At 53.2% G+C, this 23157-nt stretch overlaps 1 protein-coding gene across 2 annotated transcripts in view; it reads left to right on the top strand.

Moving 5' to 3' along the window:
• The window catches only part of ARAP1 (ArfGAP with RhoGAP domain, ankyrin repeat and PH domain 1), a 58793-nt gene that overhangs the window by 11258 nt on the left and 24378 nt on the right, over positions 1 to 23157 (top strand). The window contains exons 2-9 of one of the 2 annotated variants that reach the window (XM_008565038.1): positions 5166 to 5248; positions 8862 to 9420; positions 20182 to 20348; positions 20951 to 21018; positions 21657 to 21787; positions 21927 to 22076; positions 22463 to 22532; positions 22834 to 22954. In XM_008565038.1, coding sequence (XP_008563260.1) covers positions 8906 to 9420; positions 20182 to 20348; positions 20951 to 21018; positions 21657 to 21787; positions 21927 to 22076; positions 22463 to 22532; positions 22834 to 22954 — 1222 coding nt within the window. In that variant the 5' untranslated portion in view covers positions 5166 to 5248; positions 8862 to 8905. Of the gene's footprint in view, positions 1 to 5165; positions 5249 to 8861; positions 9421 to 20181; positions 20349 to 20950; positions 21019 to 21656; positions 21788 to 21926; positions 22077 to 22462; positions 22533 to 22833; positions 22955 to 23157 lie in introns of those variants that run through there. The other variant, XM_008565042.1, reaches the window with a different exon arrangement.

Here is a 23157-nt window from a genome sequence, read left to right as displayed (position 1 = left end):
CAAGGGACCCCAGAAGACAGGCCACCCCACAGATGGGATGGAGCAGGAATCTTGTGGTGCCAGGGATAGTTGAAGGGCAGAGATATGAGGCTGGGGTAGGGCAGGAGACCCCAGTATGCCTTCTTGGGATTGGTATGCAGTGGCTGCCAGTCTCTGAGAGACGGAAAATGGGCTTCTTGGCCCAGGGTTCAGCCAGCTGCACCCCTTCCTCCCACCAGGGCTGCACCTGCTGCCCTGCTTGCTGGGGCTGGAGGGGCTGGCTTCTGCAGCGGGGCGGAGGCCACCGGACGCAACTTCTGCACACTCTGGGCTGGGAACCCAGCCCCCAGCTAGTTCCTCATATCTACGGGAAGTGTCTCCAAGGCTTCTTGCCCGAGTTAGCAGAGTCCTGAGAAGCCCGAGAGGGCATCAGCAGAAGACCCTGCCCAGAGGTATCACCTGGTGGTTGGGTTGAGGAAAGGGGAGTGGGAGGGGTATTGGGTTCTTGGGTCTCTGGGGCTGGTGTACACAGTGGACTTGTTGGTAAGGAAGAGTGAGGACTGAAGGCTGTATGTGGTGGGGAGTGGCAGATCTGTTGTGTGGCTGCTGGGTGGGATGGGAGGAGTGTGTGGCCTTGAGGTAGCCTGAGGTGTGCATTTGTGGTATGGGTGGGGTCTGTAGCCCTGGGCTTAGCCTAAGCTGGCTATGTGTGTTCTTGGTTCCCAAGTGGGGAGCTCCGAGGGGCTTCCTGAGTTCTGAATGAAGCGTTCCCTGCTCTGCCTGCCTGTGCTGGGAGACCTAGCCCTGGCGTAGGAGGTGGGGCTGTTCAGCGGCCCAGGAGGTTGGGGGTGGACTCCTGAGCCTGCCCTCCTCTTCCCCTCCTGCTCCCTGCAGGGCTGTGTCTCTCCTTGAACCCATAGCAGAGCTCTGTACAGAGGGGGAGCTAAGGGTGCAGTCAGGGGAGGCGTCCTGGCAAGGAGGATTCCAGGCCCAGGGCTGTCTCACTCATGCAAATCAGAATGCAAAGTAGGCCTGGGAGGCCTCCAGAGAGGGCCACATGGGTCAGCAGGCTCTGCAGGTGACTGGGGTGAGCCGCCAAACCTCTCTGCGTGTCCTCTGTTCCTGCCCCACTGAAATCCCCCATGTCCAGCTTTGCCAGGTCCGTTCCTATCCCTGGGCCCTGCACACTCAGTTCCTGGAATGGCTTCCTTCCTTCTTCCGCTGCCAACCTCCTGCTTATCCTCCAAGGCCCAGGTCCCCTCTGGAAGCCTCCCTGACTACCCAGCAGAGGCAGTCACATCCTCTGAAGGCCCCATGGGCTCTAGCAATTGATTTGGGTAAGTTTCCACCTCACATAGCTTCCATGAAATGGGGTAAAAATCCCAGGCCTTGGGGTTGTTATGAGGATGAGTGAGGTGAAGGAGGAAACCTGGCAGGGCCTGGGCACATGGGGGCCACTTAGGGGATGAAGAAAGCCAGAACATGCCTGTCCTTGGCTAGGGCTCTGGGTCATCTTGCTGGCTGGTGAAACTGGTGTCACTAGTCAGTAACGGGTAGGGATGTCATGAGGGAGTTGTGGGGCGGGGATGGAGAGCAGGTAGTGAGGTCTAAACTCTGCCCTTGGGGTTGAAATGCTAGTTAGAGGACAGAAGGGCAAAAGCTTTGGCTCTAGCAAGAGGGACTCAAGGCTGGCAAGGATTAGGGATTCCAGACGACCCTTACTTGCTTCTGGACTGGGATGGAATGCTCTTGTGAGCCCACGCAGGTCCTGGGCTCCACTGTGGAAGACTGGGAGACAAGAAGGGGTTCAGACTCTTAGTACACCCCAGGCTACATTGGGAATTGGATGGAGTTGGACCCTCACAAAAGGAGCAACCAGAGAGCTTAGCTGTGTGGCTCGGCCTAAGAGGCCTGGGAGCCTGAGGGGGCAGTCAAGGAAGACTTTCTGGAGGCAGCAGCCTGGAGCCAGTACCTGAAGGAGGGAGGGTGTGGTTTATCCCCTCATTGTCAGCAGACAATTTTTCGGGCTCCCGTAGGCGTGATGCCTGGTGTGAGAAGTGATGTCGAGGAAGTCGTGGATAGGGGCTTGGGGTAGGTCACTGACAACTTGGGCAAGTCACTTCCTCCCTGTGGGTGTTTGTTTCTTCATCTGTAAACGTCAGACCTGGACCAGGTTGAATGACAGGCGAGGAGCACTTGGGGGTACGCGGAAGCGTGGAAAAGCTTTGAGCAGGGGTGGGAGTGTGGTCGGCACAGCAAGGAGATACTGGAGGGAGATGGGACAAGTGTAGGCAGGATGGGGTGGTGGGGACGTGGAAGCCGGGCTGGGCCCTTGGGGTGGCGGGAGGGGAACCCCGCAACTTGTGGCTGTGCTGTTGAAACAGGATGACACTCCATTCTGCCAGCTCCCTGCTCCCTGAGGGTGAGGATTCTGATGTGTCATAGCAACCAAAGGGTTTAAACCTCCAAACCAGGGTTGGAATTAGGGAAAAGCAAGTGAGGCAGTCACCTCTGCTGCAAAATTTTAGGGGGCACCAAAAGCTCAGTAATCAAGATATATAATATTTTAGTGCCATTAAAAAAAATCAAAATTAATGCAAAAAAAATTCATGATGAGCAAAATATAAAATATCGACGTTTTAAATAAAGAGCAGACCAGTATTCTTTTTTGGCCTCAGGCTTCAGTATGGCTTAGCAGGGCACCACTCCACACCTCTTTTTTCAAGGGGCTGCCTCCTCCAGGAAGCCTTCCCTGACCCCAGCCTGGTGAGGGCCCCCTGGGCTGTTTTGCTGGCTGATGATGTCTGATCCCCTCCAGCTTGAGGTTCCTGGAGGGCAAGTCCAGTTCTGAGGTCCAGTTCATGCTTTCAGTGTCTTGAACAGGGCTCTCTCAAAGGGGTCCAGTATCTCTGGCCTTGGCTGAGGCTTTTAGTGCAGGGATAGGAACTTTAGAGAGGCATGGTAGGGGGCCAAGCTGTTCTCAGGGAGGGAAGTGGTTTCCTTTTCTCAGACCTGGTTATTCCTGTAGGGTGGTTGGGACCACCATCAGTCCATCTGTTAAACCCTTAGCAGGGTGTCTAGCCTATAGCAGGAGCTCAATTTGGGTTTACTATCACTTTTGAGAGGCAGTAAGCAGAGTCGTTAAGGGTCAAGAGCAATAGAAATACAGTCTGAGCCACAAATGCAATTTTCTAGTAGTCACATTAAAAACAGATGAAATTAATTTTAATAATATATTTTATCCAAATATCCACAATAGTATCATTTCATCATGTAACCAGTAGGAAAAAATTATTGAGATATTTTGCATTCTTTTTTGTCTGCAAAATCCAGTGTTCAAAATTCAGCACGCCTCATTTTGGGGGCCACATTTCAAGTGTTCAGTAGTCTTATGCGGCTACTGCTGGCTACTGTATTGGACAGAGCAAGTATAGACTATATTCAGACGGCCCCTTCCTAGCTGTGTGACTTTGAGTAAGTTACTTAACCTCCCTGTGCCTAAGTCTCTTCATGTTAAGATAGGGATAACAATTGTATTAGTCCATTTTTGTTGCTTATAACAAAATACACGGAACTGGGTGATTTATAAAGAAAATGAAATTTATTGCTTACAGTTTCTGAGCCTGGGAAGTCCAAAGTCCATCTGGTGGTGGTGACAGTGACCCACAGGTCTCACATTGCAAGATGGTTGAAGCAGAAAGAGCAAGAGAGAAAGACGGACTCTCCTCTCTCTTCTTTTAAAGCCCTCAGAACGACGCCCCTGTTCACCATTTTTAGTCCATTCACTAGGCAGGGTCCTACAATCCAATCACCTCTTCAAGGCTCCACCTTTCAGTTACCATGATAGGATTTCCCACCCTCCCAACAGTCACTGTGGGGGCTAAGTTTCTAATACATAGAACTTGGGGGACACAATTCAGTCCACTACAACAACTATATGTACTCATAGGGTTGCTGTGAAGATTAAATGAGTTAATGTAAAGTGCTTAAATACCTGGCATATAGCAAACACTATTTGTATGGGGATCTGAATCCTTGACCTTGGTGTTATGACACTGTGCTCTTACCAACTGAGCTAACCACCCCTTTTCTTCTTCTTTTAAATTGTCATTTCAGGAGTACTGACATTTTTGCCAATGCCTTTCCCGGAAGTATTAGTTCCTTAAAATTTGTTTTTAAAACACTCACTTTTAAAACATATACTTGTTTTAACCCCATACTAAGTAACGATAACTGTGGAGTCTACTTAAGGTAAATACCTAACTAGTAAAATGTAAAATGATCATGAATATTTGCTAAAGCCATTATGTGGAGCACAGCAGTTTTGGGGTTAACCCTGCTCTAGTGGCAGGAGACCTGACTTTGCTCCAGGCCTTGGGTAGGGGGCCTTGTCCATTCCACCTGCACCCCACCTGCACCTACGCCACAGAGCTGCCATCTGAGTGCAAGGGCTGCGGCCTGCCCTCAGGAATGTGCTGTTCTTTCCCCTCCTGCCTGGAAACACTCTCTTTTGACTTGTTTTCCTCAACCTCCCTCACATGTATAGGGGTGGGTTCCCTAGGGTCTCGTGCCCCTGCCTCAGTTGCCCCACGTCTGCTCTCAGCACACTGCATGGTCCCCAGGCTTAGTGGAGAGGGTCCTGTTTCCCTAGATTCCCCCACCTCTCCTGACAGGCTCTGCATCAGGGGAGACCACCTTAGCCAAGAAGCTGTACGTGTCCATTCCTCACTGCCCTCGCTGGGGCAGTTCCTACCACAGCCTGCCCCACACTGGCCCTGGGGAGGGCCAGAGAGTGGGACGTCCTGACTCCCCTGTGCACCCCCAGCTCTGGGCGAGCCTGCCTGTCTGCCTTCCTCACCCCTGCTGGACAGCCTTCCCTGGTCTGACCTCCACTGCCCAACTTCCATTAGGTTCCCTGAACCCTTCCCTCTTCCTTCGGCTCCCCTTCCTCCACCTCCTCCCCATCTCTTGCTTTCTTCCCCTTTCTTTCCTTTTCTCTATGCCTCTCCCCCTGCTCCACCTTTCCCCACCTTCCCCTCCTCCCCCTCATCCCCCTCATCCCCCTCCTCCTCCACCTTCCCCTCCTCCCCCTCCTCCTCCCCCTCCTCTCTCTTCCTCCTCCTGGCATCCTGGCTACTCAGAGTGGCCTTGCCTCATGGGCTTTCTCATTCGTCCGTGTCCTGCAGCTTCTGCCTCAAGCCACGATGAGGAGCTGGTCAGAGTAGCTGCTGCCTCTGGGGGGACCCCGGCGTCCTTGGAAACCCAGCCGGTGAGTCAGGAGGTGGGAAGGTGGGAGGCGGGCTATTGGGGCTTGGCCTGCTGCACCGCTGTACTGAGGTGGGGCGTGGGAGAGGCTTTGGGGAGGCTTTATGGAGGCCGAGTGAGTCCTGAGGTCGCATTTTCCATTTTGAGAACTGAGGTTCAGAGGCAGAGTGAGGCCCAGAGAACTTGCTCCCAGTAGAGCTTTGAAGGGGTGGGACAGGGCAGGGACCAGCAGGCTGGATTGGGGTCTGAGTGTCTGCCTGTTTGATTCTCCTTCTTGCCTGGTAGGTTTTGGTCCTTTTCTTATTCCCAGGCTCTATTCGTTATCACATCCTCTTTTAAATCTTATTTACTTTTTGGAAAATGATACAAAATTAGAAAGATACATAAAGGCATAATGAAAGTTAACCCTCCCTCTCCTGTTTTCCCAGCTGCTGATTGTCCTTCCCAAAGGCAATTTGTTGTGTATCCGTCTAGAGTATTCTGTGTATATATGTGCACATATAAGTGTGTGTGTATATATATGTATATTTTTCTTTTTCTTTACATAATATAAAATTTACATAATATAACATGGTTGTACACCTTGCTTTTCCACTTAACATTTAATATCATTTTACATGAACTTTAGAATCTGTCTAAACAAATTGCAGTTAGGTAATTTTAGTGGGGATTATGTTAAAATTCTAGTTTAACCCTGGAAGAACTGACATCTTTATAATGTTGAGAGCTATCCTATCCAAAAACATCAAGTGTATTTGTTTGTTTGTGTCTTCCTTTGGATCCCTCAAGGAGCCTTTTTAAAAATTATTTTTGGGCTGGCCCGGTGCGCCGCTTGGGAGCGTGGCAGCGCTCCCACCGAGGGTTCGGATCCCACATACAGACCGGCCGCTCACTGGCTGAGCGAGGTGCAGGTGCAACACCGAGGGTTGTGATCCTGTTGCCGGTCCTGGTCTGGTACGGGCGCGACACTGAGGGTTGCGATCCGTTGCGTGCAGGTGCAACACCGAGGGTTGTGATCCTGTTGCCGGTCCTGGTCTGGTACGGGCGCGACACTGAGGGTTGCGATCCATTGCCGGTCATGAAAAAAGACAAAAAGGAAAAAAAAAATAATTTTTTAAATTCACATAGTTCAGAATTTAGGTGATAGAAAAAGATGTCGACTAATTTAGGTGATAGAAAAAGATGTAGACCTAAAAGTCTCCCTCCCACCCAGAGGTGGATTTCCAGGAAAGCTGGAGTTTGAGGGTCAGGGCTCCTTCCAGGATCCAGAGAGGGGCCTGAGCAATGTATGCACTGCACATGGTCCTGTGTTTTGGGGAATTTTTCAAAAAGTAAGATATTCTTGCATTCTTTTTCTTAGAGAAGGCATCCAAATTGTGTAAGCTTCAGGCCCCATGGACTGTGGATCTCCTTTGCTCCCTCCTCTCCCCTCCGCCCTCAGTTTTCCTCTTCAGAGTAAACTGGTAACTGGTCTAACTTCGTCTCCTATGTGTCTTTTCAGAGATACTTTATGCATTTACCAGTAGATGCATATCGATCCATGCTCTCCCTTTGTTTTTTTTCCACATAAAAGGCAGAATGTTATACGTAACTGTTCCGCACTTTTCTTTATTCACAATGTATCTGGGAGGTTATCCATGCCAGTTTGTAAAGAGTTTCCTCATTTTTTATGGCCTCTCAGTATTCTTTTGTGTGACTACCACATAATTAGTTAACCATTCTATTGATGGATATTTGGTTATTTCCAATCTTTTGTTATTATACGGTGTTGCAGCCAATAGTGCTCTGTGTACGTCATTTCAGATGTGCACCAGTAAAACTGCAAGATAAATGCCTGAAGGTGGCTGGGTCAAAGGGCTGCAGCACTGGGGATTTTCCTAATCATTGTGTCATTGCCCTTCCTAGGGGCACTCCCACCGGCAGGGGCGGGGAATGTTTCACCCTGTTGCCCGTGCCCCGTATATTCAGACTGTTTTTGCTCTTTGACTGTCTGACAGATAGAAAGTAGTATTTCAGTATATTTCACATTTGTATTTCTCTTAGTGTGGGAAATTAAGTTCCTTTTCATACATTTAAAAGCCATTTATATTTTTCTTTCTGTGAGTTTCTGTGTTTGCTCGTTTTTCTGTTCGGTCATCGATCTTTTTCTTATTCCAGGTGCTTTTCAACTCTTAGGAAAATGAGCCCTTTGTCTGGAATAGGAGCAGCAGATATCCCTAGCTTGTCATTTATCTCTTGACTTTGCTTTGTGATGCTCTTGTAAATGGGGTCTTTTATCTTGTTTTTTTACCTGGTTGTTGCTTATAAATATTGGCATCTGTTATATTAATTTTGAACCCAAATACCTTACTAAATTCTTTTGTCGTTTGTAACAGTTTCTCAGTTAAGCTTCTTGGGTTTTCCAACTCAAAACTCATATTACTGGCAACTAATGAATAGTTTATTTCTTCCTTCCCAATTTTTATACCTCTTGTTTATCTTGGTTGTCTAGAACCTTTGGAGGAATGTGAATAATAATAATATTGAAATGGCTATCTTTGTCTCATTCTTAACTTTAATGGGAATTTTCCTATTGTTTTTCCATTAAGCAAGGTGTTGGTTTTTGTTTAAGAGAGTATCAATCTATTTCTATTTTAGTAAGATTTTTGTTGGTTTAAGTAAGCTAGATATTGAGTTTTATCATCTGTAGAGACGATCAGATGACTTTTTTTTTTGATCTGTTAATCACCTTCTCTCTGGTCACCTTCTCTTCCCATCATCTCAGCTCCAACCAAACCAGGAGCTCTTTTTTATTTTTTATTTTATTTTATTATTTGTACATATTCGTGAGGTACAGTGTGTTGTTTCAATACATGCGTACAGTGCACAATGATTCACTTAGGGGAGATGGAACAGTTTTGTGCCCATTAGTCAACTCCTTCTTCTCCCTGTTCCCCCTCTCCTCCCACAGCTCTTGAGTGCAGGGATGGACCCTGAGTCTTTATTGCCTACTGCAAGCCTGTTTCAAATGAACAAATGAATGAAGGGCCCTTCCCTGCTTTGGTGGTGGGAGGGGTTACTCACTTACATAACATGAGTTTTGAGGTAGGGTGAGGCAAGGCTCAACCCCCAGACTGGGCATGTAGAAAGACCAGCAGTGGTACCCTTCAGTCCCACACATTCTCACTCAGCCCCTGGGCCTGGCCCTCAGCTGGAGACTGGTGTCTCAGAGGGAATCGGACCCTGGCTTGGGTCTTCCAGAGGACCATGGGGAAGGGGATGCCAGACACAGCACTAATATGTCACTGGCCAGTCTTGCAGTGATAGTCGAGGCTGTGTATGGGGGTGTGGGGTGGTACCAACCCCAGAGGTCATGGAGGATTTCCTAGAGAAGGAGACGTGAGCTGGATGCAGGAGGCCACAGGTGCAGGGCATGAGGGGAAGTTGCAAGCAGAGGGAAAAGCCTGTGCGTTTGGAGACCTGGCAGTACCTGGACTTGCCTAGCACATGGGGCACTGGGGAGGAAGCTCAAAAATGGAACTGAACCCATGGCGTGAGAGAGCCACAGAGGGATGCTGATCAGAAGAACCACTCCTGGGCAATCATGCCTCTGACCTGTGTCCATCTGTCTATTCCAGGTGCGGACAGAGCCCTGCCAGCTGGGCCTCTGCTGGCAGGAACCATGGCAGAGGCTGGGGATGCTGCTCTTTCAGTGGCTGAGTGGCTACGGGCACTGCATTTGGAACAGTACACTGGTCTCTTCGAGCAGCATGGACTGGTGTGGGCCACTGAGTGCCAAGGCCTCAGTGATGCCCGCCTGGTGGACATGGGCATGCTCCTCCCTGGCCACCGCCGCCGCATCCTGGCTGGCCTGCTCCGTGCCCACGCACCTCCAATCCCCGTGCCCCGCCCTGCCCCACGGCCCATGCCCATGAAGCGCCACATCTTCCGCTCCCCGCCTGTGCCCACCACACTACCCGAGCTGCTGTCGACAGCTGGAGAGGATGAAGGGCTCCCCACTGCTCCACCCATCCCACCCCGGAGGAGCTGCCTTCCGCCTGCCTGCTTTGCCACCCCATGCACCGTTACAGCTGCCTCGGAGCCTGTGCTGCCCCCGCTGCCCGCTAAGCAGCATTTGGCAGAGTTGAACGTTCCACCTGTGCCCCCCCGCACCGGATCCCCCCGCCTGCTGGCAAAGTGAGTGAATGCCACTGGGGTGGGAGGAACATGGGCAGAGGATCCCAAGGATAGATGGGAGTTTGTGGCTTTAGGTACTGGCATAAGGAAGGCACTTCAGGTCGAGGGAACAGCATGTGCAGAGCTCAGGAGGGCAGCACTGTCCGGGCACTCAGAGACAGTGCAGCTGAACTGTTGGGTGGGCGTGGGTGAGGCCTGAAGGTGGCGCTGGTGAGACTTGCCATGGAGGCCAGGTTGGGGAGCCAGGAAGGTTTAAAAGTAAAGTGGTGGGATGAAATCTAAGTGCTGAAAGAATGCCTCTGGCTGCTGGTGAGATTCACTAGAGCTAGTGAGAGGGCTGGGGCACAGGGCCAGGTAGGACCCCGCTCAGCCTGCACTGACAGGACTGGGCACATAGGTAGGTTGTAGCTAGATGTGGGAGCACTGGAATGGACAGGACTTGGGAGTGCCTGGGTGTGAGCAGAGAGGGCAGGGGAGCCACGACGGGCTCCAGGTTTCTGTCTACGGTGGCTGGGTAGGCAACAGTGCCATCACTGATCCAGGGACCCAGGGACAGAAGTGAGTTTTGGAGCAATCTGGAGTTCAACTTGGGGCCTGGCGAGTGTGAGATACTGTGGGGGATTGGTGCATTTGGCATCAGGAGGTAACACGTGGAGGAAATGAAGAGCCTAGGATGAGGGCTTGCCCGGGGGAGCAGGAACTGCCCAGGCCCCTGTGCTCATGCTCCTATCGCACCTTGGTCCCGCTCCCCACTGCTCCTGACAAATATCACCAAACCTTGGGACATTGCTTAGGCCTCATCCTATTCACTGTCTCTCCCCTCCTTGGTTCCTGGTACCCCTTGTTTTCTTGAGTTTCCTCCTATTTCTGTGGATGTTCCATTTTAATCCCCTTCACATATGCCCTCTCTTCCTGCCATTTTCTGGGGTGCACAACCGGGAGGGAGCATCCCCCAACAGGACTGGATATATGTTCAGGGGGTAATGGGATTTATTGGAGCACTTGGGCCAAATCAGGCTAATCTGGGAAGGCTTCTTGGAAGAGGAATGGATATGCAGAGAGAGGTCTCCTGGTCCCTGTCATTGCTGGACACTGTGCTGGGTGCTTGGCTTACACGATCTCTCTGATCCCTGCAGCAAGCCTTCTGGGGAATTTGTGTCTCGGTTTCAAGCAGGGACACTAAGGCTCAGAGCAGGAAGAGGAGTCCTGGCGGAATTGATGATAAGTACATACTTAGGGGGCCTTATGGGAAGGGCTGGGAGGTTCTCCCCACCCAGAGAGGAGTAGTAAGTCAGGGGGCCTTAAAGGCCGAGCCAGGGCTGTGGTGTTTTGAGGTTTGATTGGTGGAAGCACAAAAAGGGTTTGTGCCTTTCATGGGTTCACACAGAACAGGTATTAAGGTCTGTACAGGAGCTCGAAGTTCATATTGGAGTTTCCTGGTGACATTGCTCCCTCTAGTGGCCATTCTTCTGCATGCAGGAATATTTTCTAGTTCCTTCAATCCCATCTTGGGGATCAAGAGTCTTTCTGTCTGTCTGTCTCTGGAGGGTGAGAGTGGGTAAACAGGGGAAGGAGGCAGGGCTCTGTCCTCAGGCAGCTCACAGAGGCTGAGGAGGCAAACTTCCCCAGTGGAGGAGTGGAGGCCTTGATTCCTGTTTAGGAGGCAGGACACCTGGGTCAGGCCTAGCTAGCTGTGTGACTCTGGCCTGTTTCCCTATCAGTACCCTCCATGGCCCTCTATGGTCCTCCACAGCCTTTCCTAGCCCTTCTGGCACTGACATCTGAGTTCAGGAGACTTGATGGATAGAGTGAGAGTCCTGCCCAAACCCCTGAGCCCCAGGATATCAGCCCCTACTCTCAGAGCCTCTGTCTGAACTTAGCCATTTAGCCAACCTGTGGGTAGGGCCAGGCTTCTGTGGTCAGGAGTCTGGCTCCTTGGAACTGGAGGACCCAATATCCATTCTGTGCTGAGAGAATGTGTAGAAAATTATCCCCTACTTAGGGTAGAGTAGGATGGGGTGTGAGCTGCCAAGCCTGACCTGCGGTCTTTGACATTTGGAATCATGGGCATCTGCAGTCCTCTGGTCATAGAGTGTGCAAAGGCTTTAAAGTCCAGTGGTAGAAAAACTCACAGCAGGTGGAGCCTCACATATGTGTAACAGGCCAAGGTCCTGTGGTGATTGGTGAGGGGTGGGGGGCACGATGGAGCCTGCCTGGCCACGCTGTCTCCTCCTAGCCCCTTCCCTTGACCCCAGGCTCCATGGTGCACAATGGAAGACTGCTTGTGCCTCCCTTGCAGGAGCCCCGCCACAGTGGCTCATGGCATGGCCTTCTACCCTCTGCTTGCAGCCCCTGGTGATGGTAAACTCACTTGCCCGGTCTTAGGGCCTTTCACACAAGATCCTGTGGTGGCTGAGTGAGCATTTCTGCCTGGCTCTAGGCCTGTCACCAGGCTCCCCAATGGAATTTGGGGATCACGTACATGTGTGTACTTTTGGGGTCTTGACTCAATGTGAAGGCATGCCTGGGCCGGTTTGTATGTGTGTACCCATATGTATGGGTGTGCATGTTTGTGCAAGCTGTCAGGGTAGAAGTGTGTCTGTGTATTTACATATTCACACAGGTTCTGTGTGTGATCTTAATATATGTAAGTGTGTAGGGATTTGTGTGGTTTCAGTGGTGGCATGAAGTGTGTGCCTGTGTGCACACATGCATGTGCTCATGTGTACTGCTGTGGTAGGGACCCCAACAGCATGGGAACATATATTTGTGAGTGTGCATATGCTGTTTGGGCAGTGAATTACATGTGTGTTATTTGTGTCCTGTCAGGCATGAGCCAGTGTTTGCACGTGTGTACGTGTGCTGCCATGAGGGTGAGCCCACTAGGTGTCAGCTCCACTGGGGCTGGGATCTCTGTTGATTTTGTTTACTGCTGAATCTCCAGCATCTGGAACAGTACTGGTTGCTTAATAGCCCTCAGTAAGTACTCGTGTGTGGGTGAACAGACGACTGTCATCATGAGCTGATGTATTACCAGGTGCTGAGCTTGGGATGCATGTACGTCTTTGTGCAGATGACTCAGCACCCAGTGAGTGCCATAGGCTAAAGGTCTTTATCTCACCACCCCAAGTCCCTTCCCCCCATCCCACTACCCAACCCATGTCACCCAGATGTCTTGGGAAGGGAGAGGCCTTTAGAGGAGGCAGGTGGGAAGAATGAGCCTGGGCTAGGACCCTAGGCCAAGAACAAGGTATAAACAAATCAGAAAACAAGCAAGGATAGGGTTCCCTCCTCCCTGTCCTGGCAAGGTCCAGAACTCTCAAAACCAGGCTCACTGTTCTGCCGGGCCTGGGAGGACCCCACTTCACCCCCGGAGTCTACGCCCTTGACCCTTATTTAAGCCTGTAGTAGGGAACTTGTTCAGGAGTCCAGAGATGTTGAGAAACTTGCCCAACGTCACCCAGCCCAGCAGAGGGGAAGCTGGTATTCAACACCTGCCTCCTGGCCTTGGGCCTGGTCTACTGAGCTCCAAGTATCATAGACATGAACCTCCTGAACCACCTTCTCTAAGAGTGGCAGAGGGGTTGTTTCTAATTGGGGGTTCCAGGCAATCGGAATTGGGAGTTCACTCCACAGAGCCCCTCCGAGCTTGCTCTGGGCCTCAGTTTCCTCCTTTGCTACCTGGATGCCTGGAGATGCCTCAGCAAAAGGGAGTGTTTGCCCAGAGGGGCAGCTGCCAGCCGGAGTCACACCGCAAGGCTTCCCTCCAGTGCCCTTGACTGCCCTGCAGCCCAGCCAATCCCTGGTCTTCCTGAAGGCTAATCACTTGTTGCCAGGGCAGAACTTGCTCCTTTTAAAGAGCTTCTTTCCCAAGCCTCTCTGGGCCTCCTTGCGGGGGTAGAGAGGGGGAGAGGCCACTTCGAGGGCCAGCCAGGGCCAGGGCTTCCTGGGTGTCCACCCTACAAGGCACCGCGAGACCAGCAGACACTGATTGTCCCAGCCCAGCTTGGGTGGTGGGGTGCAGCCTTGGGGCGGGGAGGAAGTGTCTGCCCCAGGGGATTCTGGGTGACTTTTCTTTCTCTGCCAGTGTTTTCAGGAAGTGTGTGTTGGCTGGGGCTGCAGCAGGTGGGGGAGGTGGAGAGCAGGAAGCCAGGGAGACCAGAGCTGGATGCAGACACTCATGCACACACACACACACACACACACACACACATTCTCACACTCTCTCTCTCTTACTCCCACTCTCTGTCCAGGACAGGCCCACAGTTATACACAGAAGCACACACACACTCAGAGGAGTGATTCACAAACACTCAGAGACACAAACACTCGGAGACACAAATCACGGATGCACAGAGCTGTACCTGGGCCCACACACCTCTGAGAGAACACCTTCAGACGCACTGGGGACAGGAGCCGCGCAGTGTGGAGGCCAGCGCAGGCGGACACGGGCTTGCAGGGGCAGGCCCAGGCGCTCCTGTGCACGCTGAGCCCGCCTGGCCAGAGCCACAGCAATCTTCGGGCCCAGGACCTGCGGGCGTCTGGGGGTGAGCAAGGGGCAACCCTGAGTGGGCTGTTGGGCAGGTGGGAGGGCAGGGGTCCCTGTCTGTCTGTCGGTCACCTCTGGGCCAAGTTTTCTGTGGTGCTCTCCTCCCCCTTCTCTTTTTCCCTCCTGGAATTTTCTGTCTTCTATAGCTTTCTCCACTTCTGTTTGCCTTGCCTTTTCCTTCCCTCCGCTTCTCTCCCTCTTCTCTCTCTCATGGCCTTTCCAGGTCTCAGCTTCCTATAAACCTCTCTCCCGGGTCCTCCAACTGCCCACAGTGCCTGTTTGCTGGGCCTTTCTCAGACTCTGCCCCACAGATTGCTCCTCTCTGGGGTCTCTGCCCTTCAGGGGCCTGGTGCTGATCTCTTCAGTTTTGGAGCCTGCTCCCAGTTTCCCTACCCCTCTGGGAATTCCCTTGGGGTGGCTTAGGTTGGCTTATCTCACTGTCAAGTTCAAGGGTGCTCTGAATTCTCACACCCCCAGTCCAGGGTGACGGAGACAAGCAGAGGGTGGGCACTTAGTCGGTTGGGTTCCTACCTCTCCTCCCAGGGCTGGTAGTGTGCTGGGTGCCTGTGGAGTGTGGCAGCTCGCCTCCCCTCCCCCAATTGCTGTGAACCAGCAACTCTGTGCTCGCGTCACTGGGGTCAGAGAGGCCTCTAACCAGGTCCTGTCCATGCATCCAGTGCTCCCCAGCCCGGCCCTGTGCCCTGGGCTCATCTGCCCATAGGGCCCAGTAGATGCCTATACCTGCTCCTCCTGCCAGGCCAGCCCTCGGCTGGGCACTTGGGATAGGGAAGGGGCTCAGCACAGTCTCTGAGCTCCCTGAAGGCTGAACTTCCTCCCACTGCTGGAGCCAGGAGCCAGCAAAGAGCCAGGCCTGGGAACTCATAGGGCTGCCATGGGAGACACAGGCCTCTGCTGCCTCGTGACAGCGGTGCTGGCCAGTGGGGCAGCTCAGTGTAGGCCTGGTGGTGGAAATACTGTGAAGGGCCCAACAGGCTGTGTGAGCTTGGAGGAGGGTGCAATTGGGTGGGTTTTCTGGAGGAGGAGGTGTGTCCTGAGCACAAGGGAGTTGATGATTCTGGGTCATTAAGTGAAAGAAAGCCCCCAGCAGAATGCATAGCACATAGTGGGTGCTTCGCAAGTTGTAGCTGTTATCCCAGGGAGAAGTGCTAAGAGCTGAGTGAAGCCTTGGTTGTGAGAGTTGGCTCCAGGTTACTTGGATGCTTCTGTATGGAGGTGTAGGGGAGCTGCTGACCTCCTCCAGTGATTGGAATGTGAGTAGGATAGAAATCAGTCAGTCATTCAATACACACTCACTGAAGTCCCCTCTGTATTGGGCGATGCCAGTGGCATGGAGAGGATTGTCCCTTGGGACTCCCAGCATGTACAGAAGCCGGGAGGCAGACTGGAGACATCCATTCTAGCAAGTGAGACCCGGGAAGAGCTTTCTATGCTGTGGCCTGGGCAGAAGTGAACAGAACAGAACCAGGGGAGTATTGGGGGCTGACCTTTGGGTCTCATGATAGAGGAGGAAGCAAGGACTGAGGCCCAGGCCCCTGGGAAGGCCAGGGCATGAATGAGGAAGTGGGCAGCTGGGCAGCTTGCCCCTGTGGAAAAGGGAGTTCAGGGAAGGAGATAGATATACCCAGATTATTGGGCCTGGCCTCACCCTCCTGCCTGCTGGTGAGAGTTTAAGTCTGGGATTGGGCTGTGTACCTCCAAGGCCTGTGTGACGTCTTGGCAGGAAGGTCCTGACTCTAGGATGGGATGTAGGCTTGGGTGCTTGGTCCTCTGAGGTCAGTTCAATGAAGCAAACATTGACAGACAGAACCGTACCGAGTGATCAGAAGTGTGGAGGCTGGGGGAGTCCCAAAGAGACCCCAAACCAGCCTGAGGTGTGAGGGGAGGCATGAATGATTTGGGCCTTTTGAAGGCGGAGTAGGAGTTCGCCGGACAGGGAATGGCGTTCCGGGTGGAAGGAACAGCGTGTACCCCGGCCTGGCAGTCTGTGCTTATGGAATGCTCAGTCGGCAAGGCTGGAATGTGAGTGGGGTGAGTCTAAGACCAGCCTGAGATATTGAGGCTGTCCTGCTCTGCAGCCCACCTGCCCTCAAGGTGAGACCTGATTCCTTTGACCAGAGATTGGTGTAGATAGAAAGATGTGAAGGGAGAGATGGGAGGAGGGAGGGGGAGGAGGAGGATTCAAACCCAGGCCTGCTGGCTCCTGTCTCTTAACTAGAGTGACCGCACATCTTGTTTTGCCTGAGACAGACCCTGCTCACTCCTCTTGCCCCAAGATAGTTATTAATAGTGTGTCTTTTAACTCTCAGGAATGTTTCTGGTTTACACAATTGATTATATACTTACCCTACTCTTACCCGTTTGGGCTTAGGACCCTTACATGTCCACCATCCCCCAGTTATAAAGTCTGCTGGGTGGATTTTACTTAATCCAATAAAACTGACTTCTTGGCCCAGGCTGGCTCAGGGTTCCCAGTCTTGCCGTGGGCGTAGTAGGGAGAGCAGATAGGTTTGCGTGTCCCTTGGCGAAACAGTGGGAGCAAAGGCTTGGAGGTGGGGCCATTGAGGCTGTACTCAGGGATGGGGCAGATGTTCTGGTCTGGTGGGTGAGAGGTCAGTGAGTAACATCCCAGCTGGGCCTCGGCTGGACCTTGGGATTGGGGCTGGGACTGCTCTTTGGGCTGCAGGCACTGAAAGGCTGCGACTCTGGCTGGGGTGGGGGCATTTCCTGGGTCCTGTCCTCAGTAGGGGTTCACTGCCCCTTCCTCTGGAGTTTTCACAAATGCTGTGCCTTCCTGACACTACTTCTCTTTTCCTGGGTCTGGCCCTGACTCAGCAGGGCCTCAGTAGACAGGCAGGCAGGCAGGGGTCAGCCAGGAGGCTTCCTGGAGGAGGTGGCTAGAGTGGGGCCTGGAGGTTTGTGAGAGGCCCCTTTGTCCCACCTTTGTGAAAGCTCTACTGGGAGAGAAGCCCTTTTCATCTGTTCCCCTCTCTCTCCTCGCCATGGTTACAATGGCTGGCCATCAGAGTTATGATCATGTTCCCTGTTGGATGGAATGTCAGCTCCAGAGCTGGCTAGATCCTGGGTCCCGGTGTCCAGGTGAGGAGGCAGGCCTAGAGAAGCCTCAGGTCTTGACCTGGCCTCTTTTGCTGGACCATGGCGCTGGACTGCCTGGGCTCAAATCCCAGCTGTGGGACCAAGGACAAATTACTTAGCATCTTGAGCCTCAGTTGCCTCATCTGTAAAGTGGGATAATATCAAGCCTTACTTTACAGAACCCTTGTAATGAGTAAATGAATGAATCCATGTAAAGTGCTTAGAAGGTAGCTGGGAATACATTGACACACACACACACAATTATTTAATAAGAATTGATTAACCCAGGTGTTCATTTATTTATAAATCCCTGCGGAGTGCTGGGACACAATAGTGAAGAAGGTGGGTGTGGAGCTTGCCTCAGGGAACCTACCTGCTGGGAGGTGGGTCTCAGGACAGGTAGACCCCTCCCAGATGTTGAGGACAGCGACTGGGGTGCTAGAGGTGGGAGCGCTGCTGCTGCTTGGGCCCCGGGGAGGAGGAGGAGCAGTGGGCAGGTTCCTCTATTGCACCCCCTTCACCTCAGTTCTGGCGCTCGGACTTGGGGGAGATTTGGGAGCCAGGACCAGCCCACCCTGCTTGGCAGTGGAAGGATGGAGCCTGTCCACACCTCCTCTGGACCACAATCTCACTGGCCCTGGCCCAACAGCTTGGAGTTGTGCTTTCAGCTGGTCACAGGCCAGGCCCCCAAGGGCCCCTTCCTCTGGGCTCTGGGATGCAGCAGTGTGATAGATTGACGTACCTGTCAGGAAGTCTCCAAGGACATCGCACCCGACAGCTGGGCCGACAGCCCAGGTCATGCACTGGGCCTGCGGGCATTCGCTCAGTCGCTTGGTTGTCACTCACCCTTTTGTTAGCTTCCTTTCCAACCCTAAGAGTTAATTTATCCATTTACCCATCTCCCTGTCCATCCACCCACCTATCCAGCATACTCTTGTTGCTGACTCAGCCCGGCCCTATACTGGACTGCGGGGATATCAAGTCAGATGTTGCCCCTGCCCTGCAGGGACTCGGGGTCAAGTGGGAGAGAGCCTGGTGCAGTGCCCACCAAGGGGTCTTCACAGGTCCAGCTAAACATTCCAACTCTCAAGACCACTGTGGGCCGCACTTGGCATCAGATTCCTGGAGAAGCATATAGGGTAGGGAGCAGCTTGCCACCATGGCATTGGCAGGTCTTCCTCTGCTGTGGGGTCCTCACACTGATCTGTGCCACAGTCCACAAAGCCATCCAGGAGCCATTCTCTGTGGCCCTCCAGGTGACAGCTCTGGGGCGAGGGACTGAGACTCATAGCAGACAGGTCACTCACAGAGAGTCAGCCTGGCTTAGAAACCTCTTGCCCCAAGGGGCCAGTATGTCTTCTGACAACCCCATAGGTATGGCTTAAAGTCCCTGCATGGGATGCGCCAGGTGTATAAGTGACCAAACTTGGGGAGGCCCAAAGCTCTGGCTTCTCCACCAGGTATAGAGTCTGCTTATAGTTTCTCTGGATCCAGATGCAGTTCCTCAGTGTTGCCTGGTAACATGGCTGACATACCACCTTTAGCAGGTTTCTAGGGGAACAGAGCTAGAAAGCTAGCTGAAAGTCAAATTCCCATGCAGAAGGGGAAGGAGTTCTTCTGACTTTATCCACACACGGAGAAGAGACAGCTGTAGTACAAGGTGATATGAAAGTAGCCATGCCTCCTAAGTTGCACAGAGACACTGGGGTCAGGGTTTATTTAGATCAGGCCTAGATGCTAGCACAGTACCTGGCCTGAATGAGATACTTTGAAAAATGTCATTTAGAATAATTTGTATGAAGCTCGTAATGGAGGGAAACACAGATAGGGCTGGGGGAGCTTAAAGGCGTGATCAGGGAATACTTTCAGAGAAGGGGGACTTGGTTTTGGAGTTAAAGGATCAGTGCACATCTCCCAGACAGAGCTCAGGGAGGAGGATGTTCCTGGTGGAGACCACAGCAGGAGCAAAGGTCTAGCATCATGCTCATGCCCCAGAAGACCCCATCATTCCCTCCCAGCCCTTCCTCACTTTTATGGTAGTCGCGCACTGGCAGTCACTGCCGAGAACATTGGGGCAACAGGTCAGACCAGAAATAACCAATGGGAGAAGTTGCCTGTTCACTTTGATGCTCCTCCTTGGCCCCTGCAGGACACTGGCAGACATAGCTGGTGGGGCCAGGCCTCCAGGGCTCAGGTACCTTGTTCCAGCTGGTGGTCCCTGAGCATCCTGTGTGCTGGCACATGACACTCCATCTTGGTTAATCCTCCAACCACTCTGCTAGGTCAGTGATATAGTCCCTATTTTACAGAAGAGGAAACAGGCTCAGAGAGGCTAGGCGCTTGTCCCCGGACACACAGGAACTAAGAGACCAAAGCAAGGTTCAGACTCATGTCTTTGATACTAGAGCCCTCAGAAACACTCAGCCGGCAGGGAGTGGTGTGATCTGTGCTGAGCCAAACAGGAGCACTGTGGCTGTGAGAGCCCAGGGGTCCCGAACCTGGCCTTGGAGAGTCGGGAGGGTTCCTGGGGGAGTGATAGCAGAGATGAGGAACTGGTGTCGGGGGGAGAAGAGTATGGTGGGATGAGGTGAGTTTGAAGGGTCTGGGGACTCCCAGGAGATAGTGAATATCCAAGTCTGGACAAGCGAGAAGGTGGTCTTTAGCCAGAGACCCACAATTCAGGGCCTCAGGAGTTGGTTTCTGAGGCCCTTGTCTGTGCCTGTGGCCTCATTGCCCATTTCAATCCTGTCCCATCCCTTTGCCAACAAATGCCTTCTTACTCTTAAAAGCTCAGGTCAAACATCACCTCCTCCAGGAAGCCTTCCCTGACCTCCCATTCTGGTCTTCGTTCCTCCTTGAGAGGAGATCCAGTGGGTACTGGGGACAGATGAGTAGCCATTCAGGCCAAAAAGGGTGCCTGTTTCCGTTAGGCTTTGGGGAGCCAGGAAGGGTTTTGGTCAGGGAAAGCGGGTGAGGGGGGCTGTGTGGAGGAGGGCTCCATCTGGGCGTTTTGCTGCAGCTCAGGTGAGCTGGGAGCTCAGTGGGTTTGAGTCCTGGCTCTGCTGCTTAGTGATGCCCAACGTTTGTTCTGTTCCCAGCCTTCCCTCCAAGGAGGAAGAGTTATTGCTGCCATCACGGTCGTCCCCTCCCCAGCCAGAGCCTGAGGAGCCCCGGTCCCTCCCCCGGGGGCCTCCCCAACCCCCGTCTCTACCTCCCTGTCCCCCAGAGATCCCACCAAAGCCTCTACAATTGCTCCCGGAGTTCGGTAAGTGCTACAGCCAGGAATGGGCCTCTGGTGGGTTGCCTGGGATCAGCCCCTGGAGAGTATGCAAGGATCATGCTCCCCTTTCTGTCCAGCCCTGCCACCAGCCCACTGTGTGGCCCTGGGCAGGTCACTCAGCCTTCCTGAGCCTCATTCTTTCCATCCTCAAAATGCAGACAGCACCCAGCTATCTGCCCAGTTAGGTGCTGGGACATGGCAGACTTTTTGAGTAACCTGTGGTTTAAAGTCTGAGAGTACTTTCCATGATAGTGGGTGGTTTACTTATCCTGGAGTTGTCCTCTTTCTTAATTCTTGTTGCCTTTTTAGCCTTTTTTGGATAGTCCTCACCCCTGACCCCGAATCTTGCTGCCTGGTCAGATCTCCCTGTGGTGGGCTGGCCTCTCCTCTGGCCGCTCTTAGTGCCTTCCTGTGAGGCCCTGAGGGTGTAAATAACACTTCCTGTCTCCTCTACTATTTTTTGAAAGCTGGACCAGGGTGGGAGTCTTCCTTGCCTGGGGTGGCCTTTGCGACGTCAGCCAAGGTGCCTCAGGAGAGGAGGCCAGGCTCCTTGCTGCTGAGTCTCTCCCACCTGTCTCTCTCCCCAGATGATTCTGACTACGATGAGGCTCCAGAGGAGGGGCTGGGGGCCCCAGCCATCGTGATGACCAAGAAGGTGGGGCGGAGCAGTGGTGAGGGTTAGGGTGTCTGCCTGTCAGTGTGGAGGGAGGGCTGCCCAGCGGCCTTTCAGGCTCTTGGACTACCACATAGAAAGTGCGCAGCCGTTGCCCAGGAGATCTCCCCAGCCACACTTCACACTTGTCTTGCCATACAGGGGTCAGGGGCCAAGTGCAGCCTCTGAACCTTGGGCCAGAGGTCTGGGGCTCTGGTCTGTGGCTTCTGCTCCAGTCTTTGGCTGCATCTGGATGGGCGTGTGGCCTCCTGCCTCCCTCTGTGTTTCAAGCACATCCATCTCAGAGTGTCTGTCACTCTGTTTCACTTTCTGTGTTCCCATGTCACCCTCTCTGAGTGTTTGTTTTTTCCCTCTAGCCCTGAGTCTTTTCTCTATCCCTTTGTCTTTCCATCTTTGTCTCTGTCCTAGGTCCATGTCTGCCACTAGTTCTCCTGTCCCTGTGACCTTGGGTCCCCATGTGATCTCTGCTGATGTGGGGAGGGGAATGTGAAGAAACGGAAGTAAAAGTGCTGAGTTGTGTGGGTCAGGGATGAAATGGACAGAGAGGGATGTAGCAGCCTCTGGGTGGTGTGATGGGGGCTTGAAGGGAAGAATGACGCTGAGCGGGTCTGGGGGAGCAGGAGAAGCTCCCACCAAGCCGAGTCCCACGGGCCGTGCGCGTGGCCAGTCTGCTGAGCGAGGGGGAGGAACTGTCCGGGGACGACCAAGGGGATGAGGATGAAGATGACCACGCCTATGAGGGTGTCCCCAAGTGAGTGTCTGCTCCTCTTGGTGGTTCCCCCACCTGGCCACTTCCTTCCCAAAGCCCAACCCTGGCCCTCCCAGCTCCTCAGCTCCTCCCCCAAGGGAGCCCCCGCCTTGGCCTTCCTCATGTCCTCCTCTCTCCCCAGTGGTGGATGGCACACCAGCAGCCTGAAGCCACCCCTGCCCAGCCTGATCCCTGAGCTCCCGCCATACCCCATGGATGGGCTGCCTGGGGGCTCCACCCCCTCCACACAGGTCGTCAAGGCTGGCTGGCTGGACAAGAACCCACCCCAGGGGTGAGTCAGGCCTCCTGGGTCCTGCTGGTGCTTGGCATGGGGCAGGCAGTGCTCCAAGACACTGGTATCATAGATCTGAAAACCAAGAGGCCCAAGATTATTTGAGCAAGTCTCCCTCAAGACAGACTCCAGACAGTCTGTAACCACCAATTTTCCCCACCAGACCAATATTTTATTGCCCTTAAAATTGGGAAGTCCTACTTTGAGTCTGACTTCAGTCACTCTTGCTGCAGGCAAAGTCCATCTTCTTGTCAGTGGCCATTTGGGATCCTTCTTCCCCCTTGAACCTGGCTGTGTGGCCACTAGAGGGGGCTGGGGTAGTCCTGGAACTGTTTCCCTAACCCCCAGTCCTCTGCTATGTTGTCCCTCTGCCTCTGCTTCTCCAGATCTTATATCTATCAGAAGCGATGGGTGAGACTGGATGCTGATTACCTGCAATACTTTGACAGTAACAAGGTGAGGCCTACACTGGTCCTTGATGTGATCCCTGCTCCAGCCTGGGCTTAGGCTGAACCCCGACACCGGACCTAGGCAGAGTCCCTCCCTAGATGAGCCTTCCCCAGAGCTCCAGTCTGACTCCTCAAACTGTGTCCTCCTGGCCCATCAGCCAGCCATGGGCCATGGTCAGGGTCAGCACAGGGGCTGTCCTTGGCCACCTGTAAGGGACAGGACTTCAGCTGAGGCCGGGGGGAGTCAGGGAGCGACTGGGACTCTGGGGGCTCCACCCCCCACGATATAACTCTTCTCTCTTCCCCAGGACGCCTACTCTAAGCGCTTTGTCCCCGTGGCCTGCATCTCCCGTGTGACTGCTATTGGAGACCAGAAGTTTGAAGTGATCACAAACAACCGGACCTTTGCCTTCCGGGCAGAGAGTGATGGTGAGGAGTTTGGGGGGTTGTGTGTGTGTGTGTGGAGAGGGAGAGAGAAGACTGGAAGTTTGGCCAGATGGTGGAGGAGAGAGGCAGGGCACATCTGCTCCCCGACATCACCCTGGGAAGGTGTCCTCATTTGTGAGGCGGGCGAAGGAAGGGCCCCCTCTGTGACTGGCTCTCTATTGGGCACTCAGTGACTCCTCAGACCT

This window comes from Galeopterus variegatus, unplaced genomic scaffold (genome assembly GCF_000696425.1).
Source record: "Galeopterus variegatus unplaced genomic scaffold, G_variegatus-3.0.2 Scaffold194, whole genome shotgun sequence".
In the NCBI taxonomy this organism is placed as follows: Eukaryota; Metazoa; Chordata; class Mammalia; order Dermoptera; family Cynocephalidae; genus Galeopterus; species Galeopterus variegatus.
The sequence above is the reverse complement of the archived record's forward strand: the minus strand, read 5'-3'. Positions and strand labels throughout refer to the sequence as shown.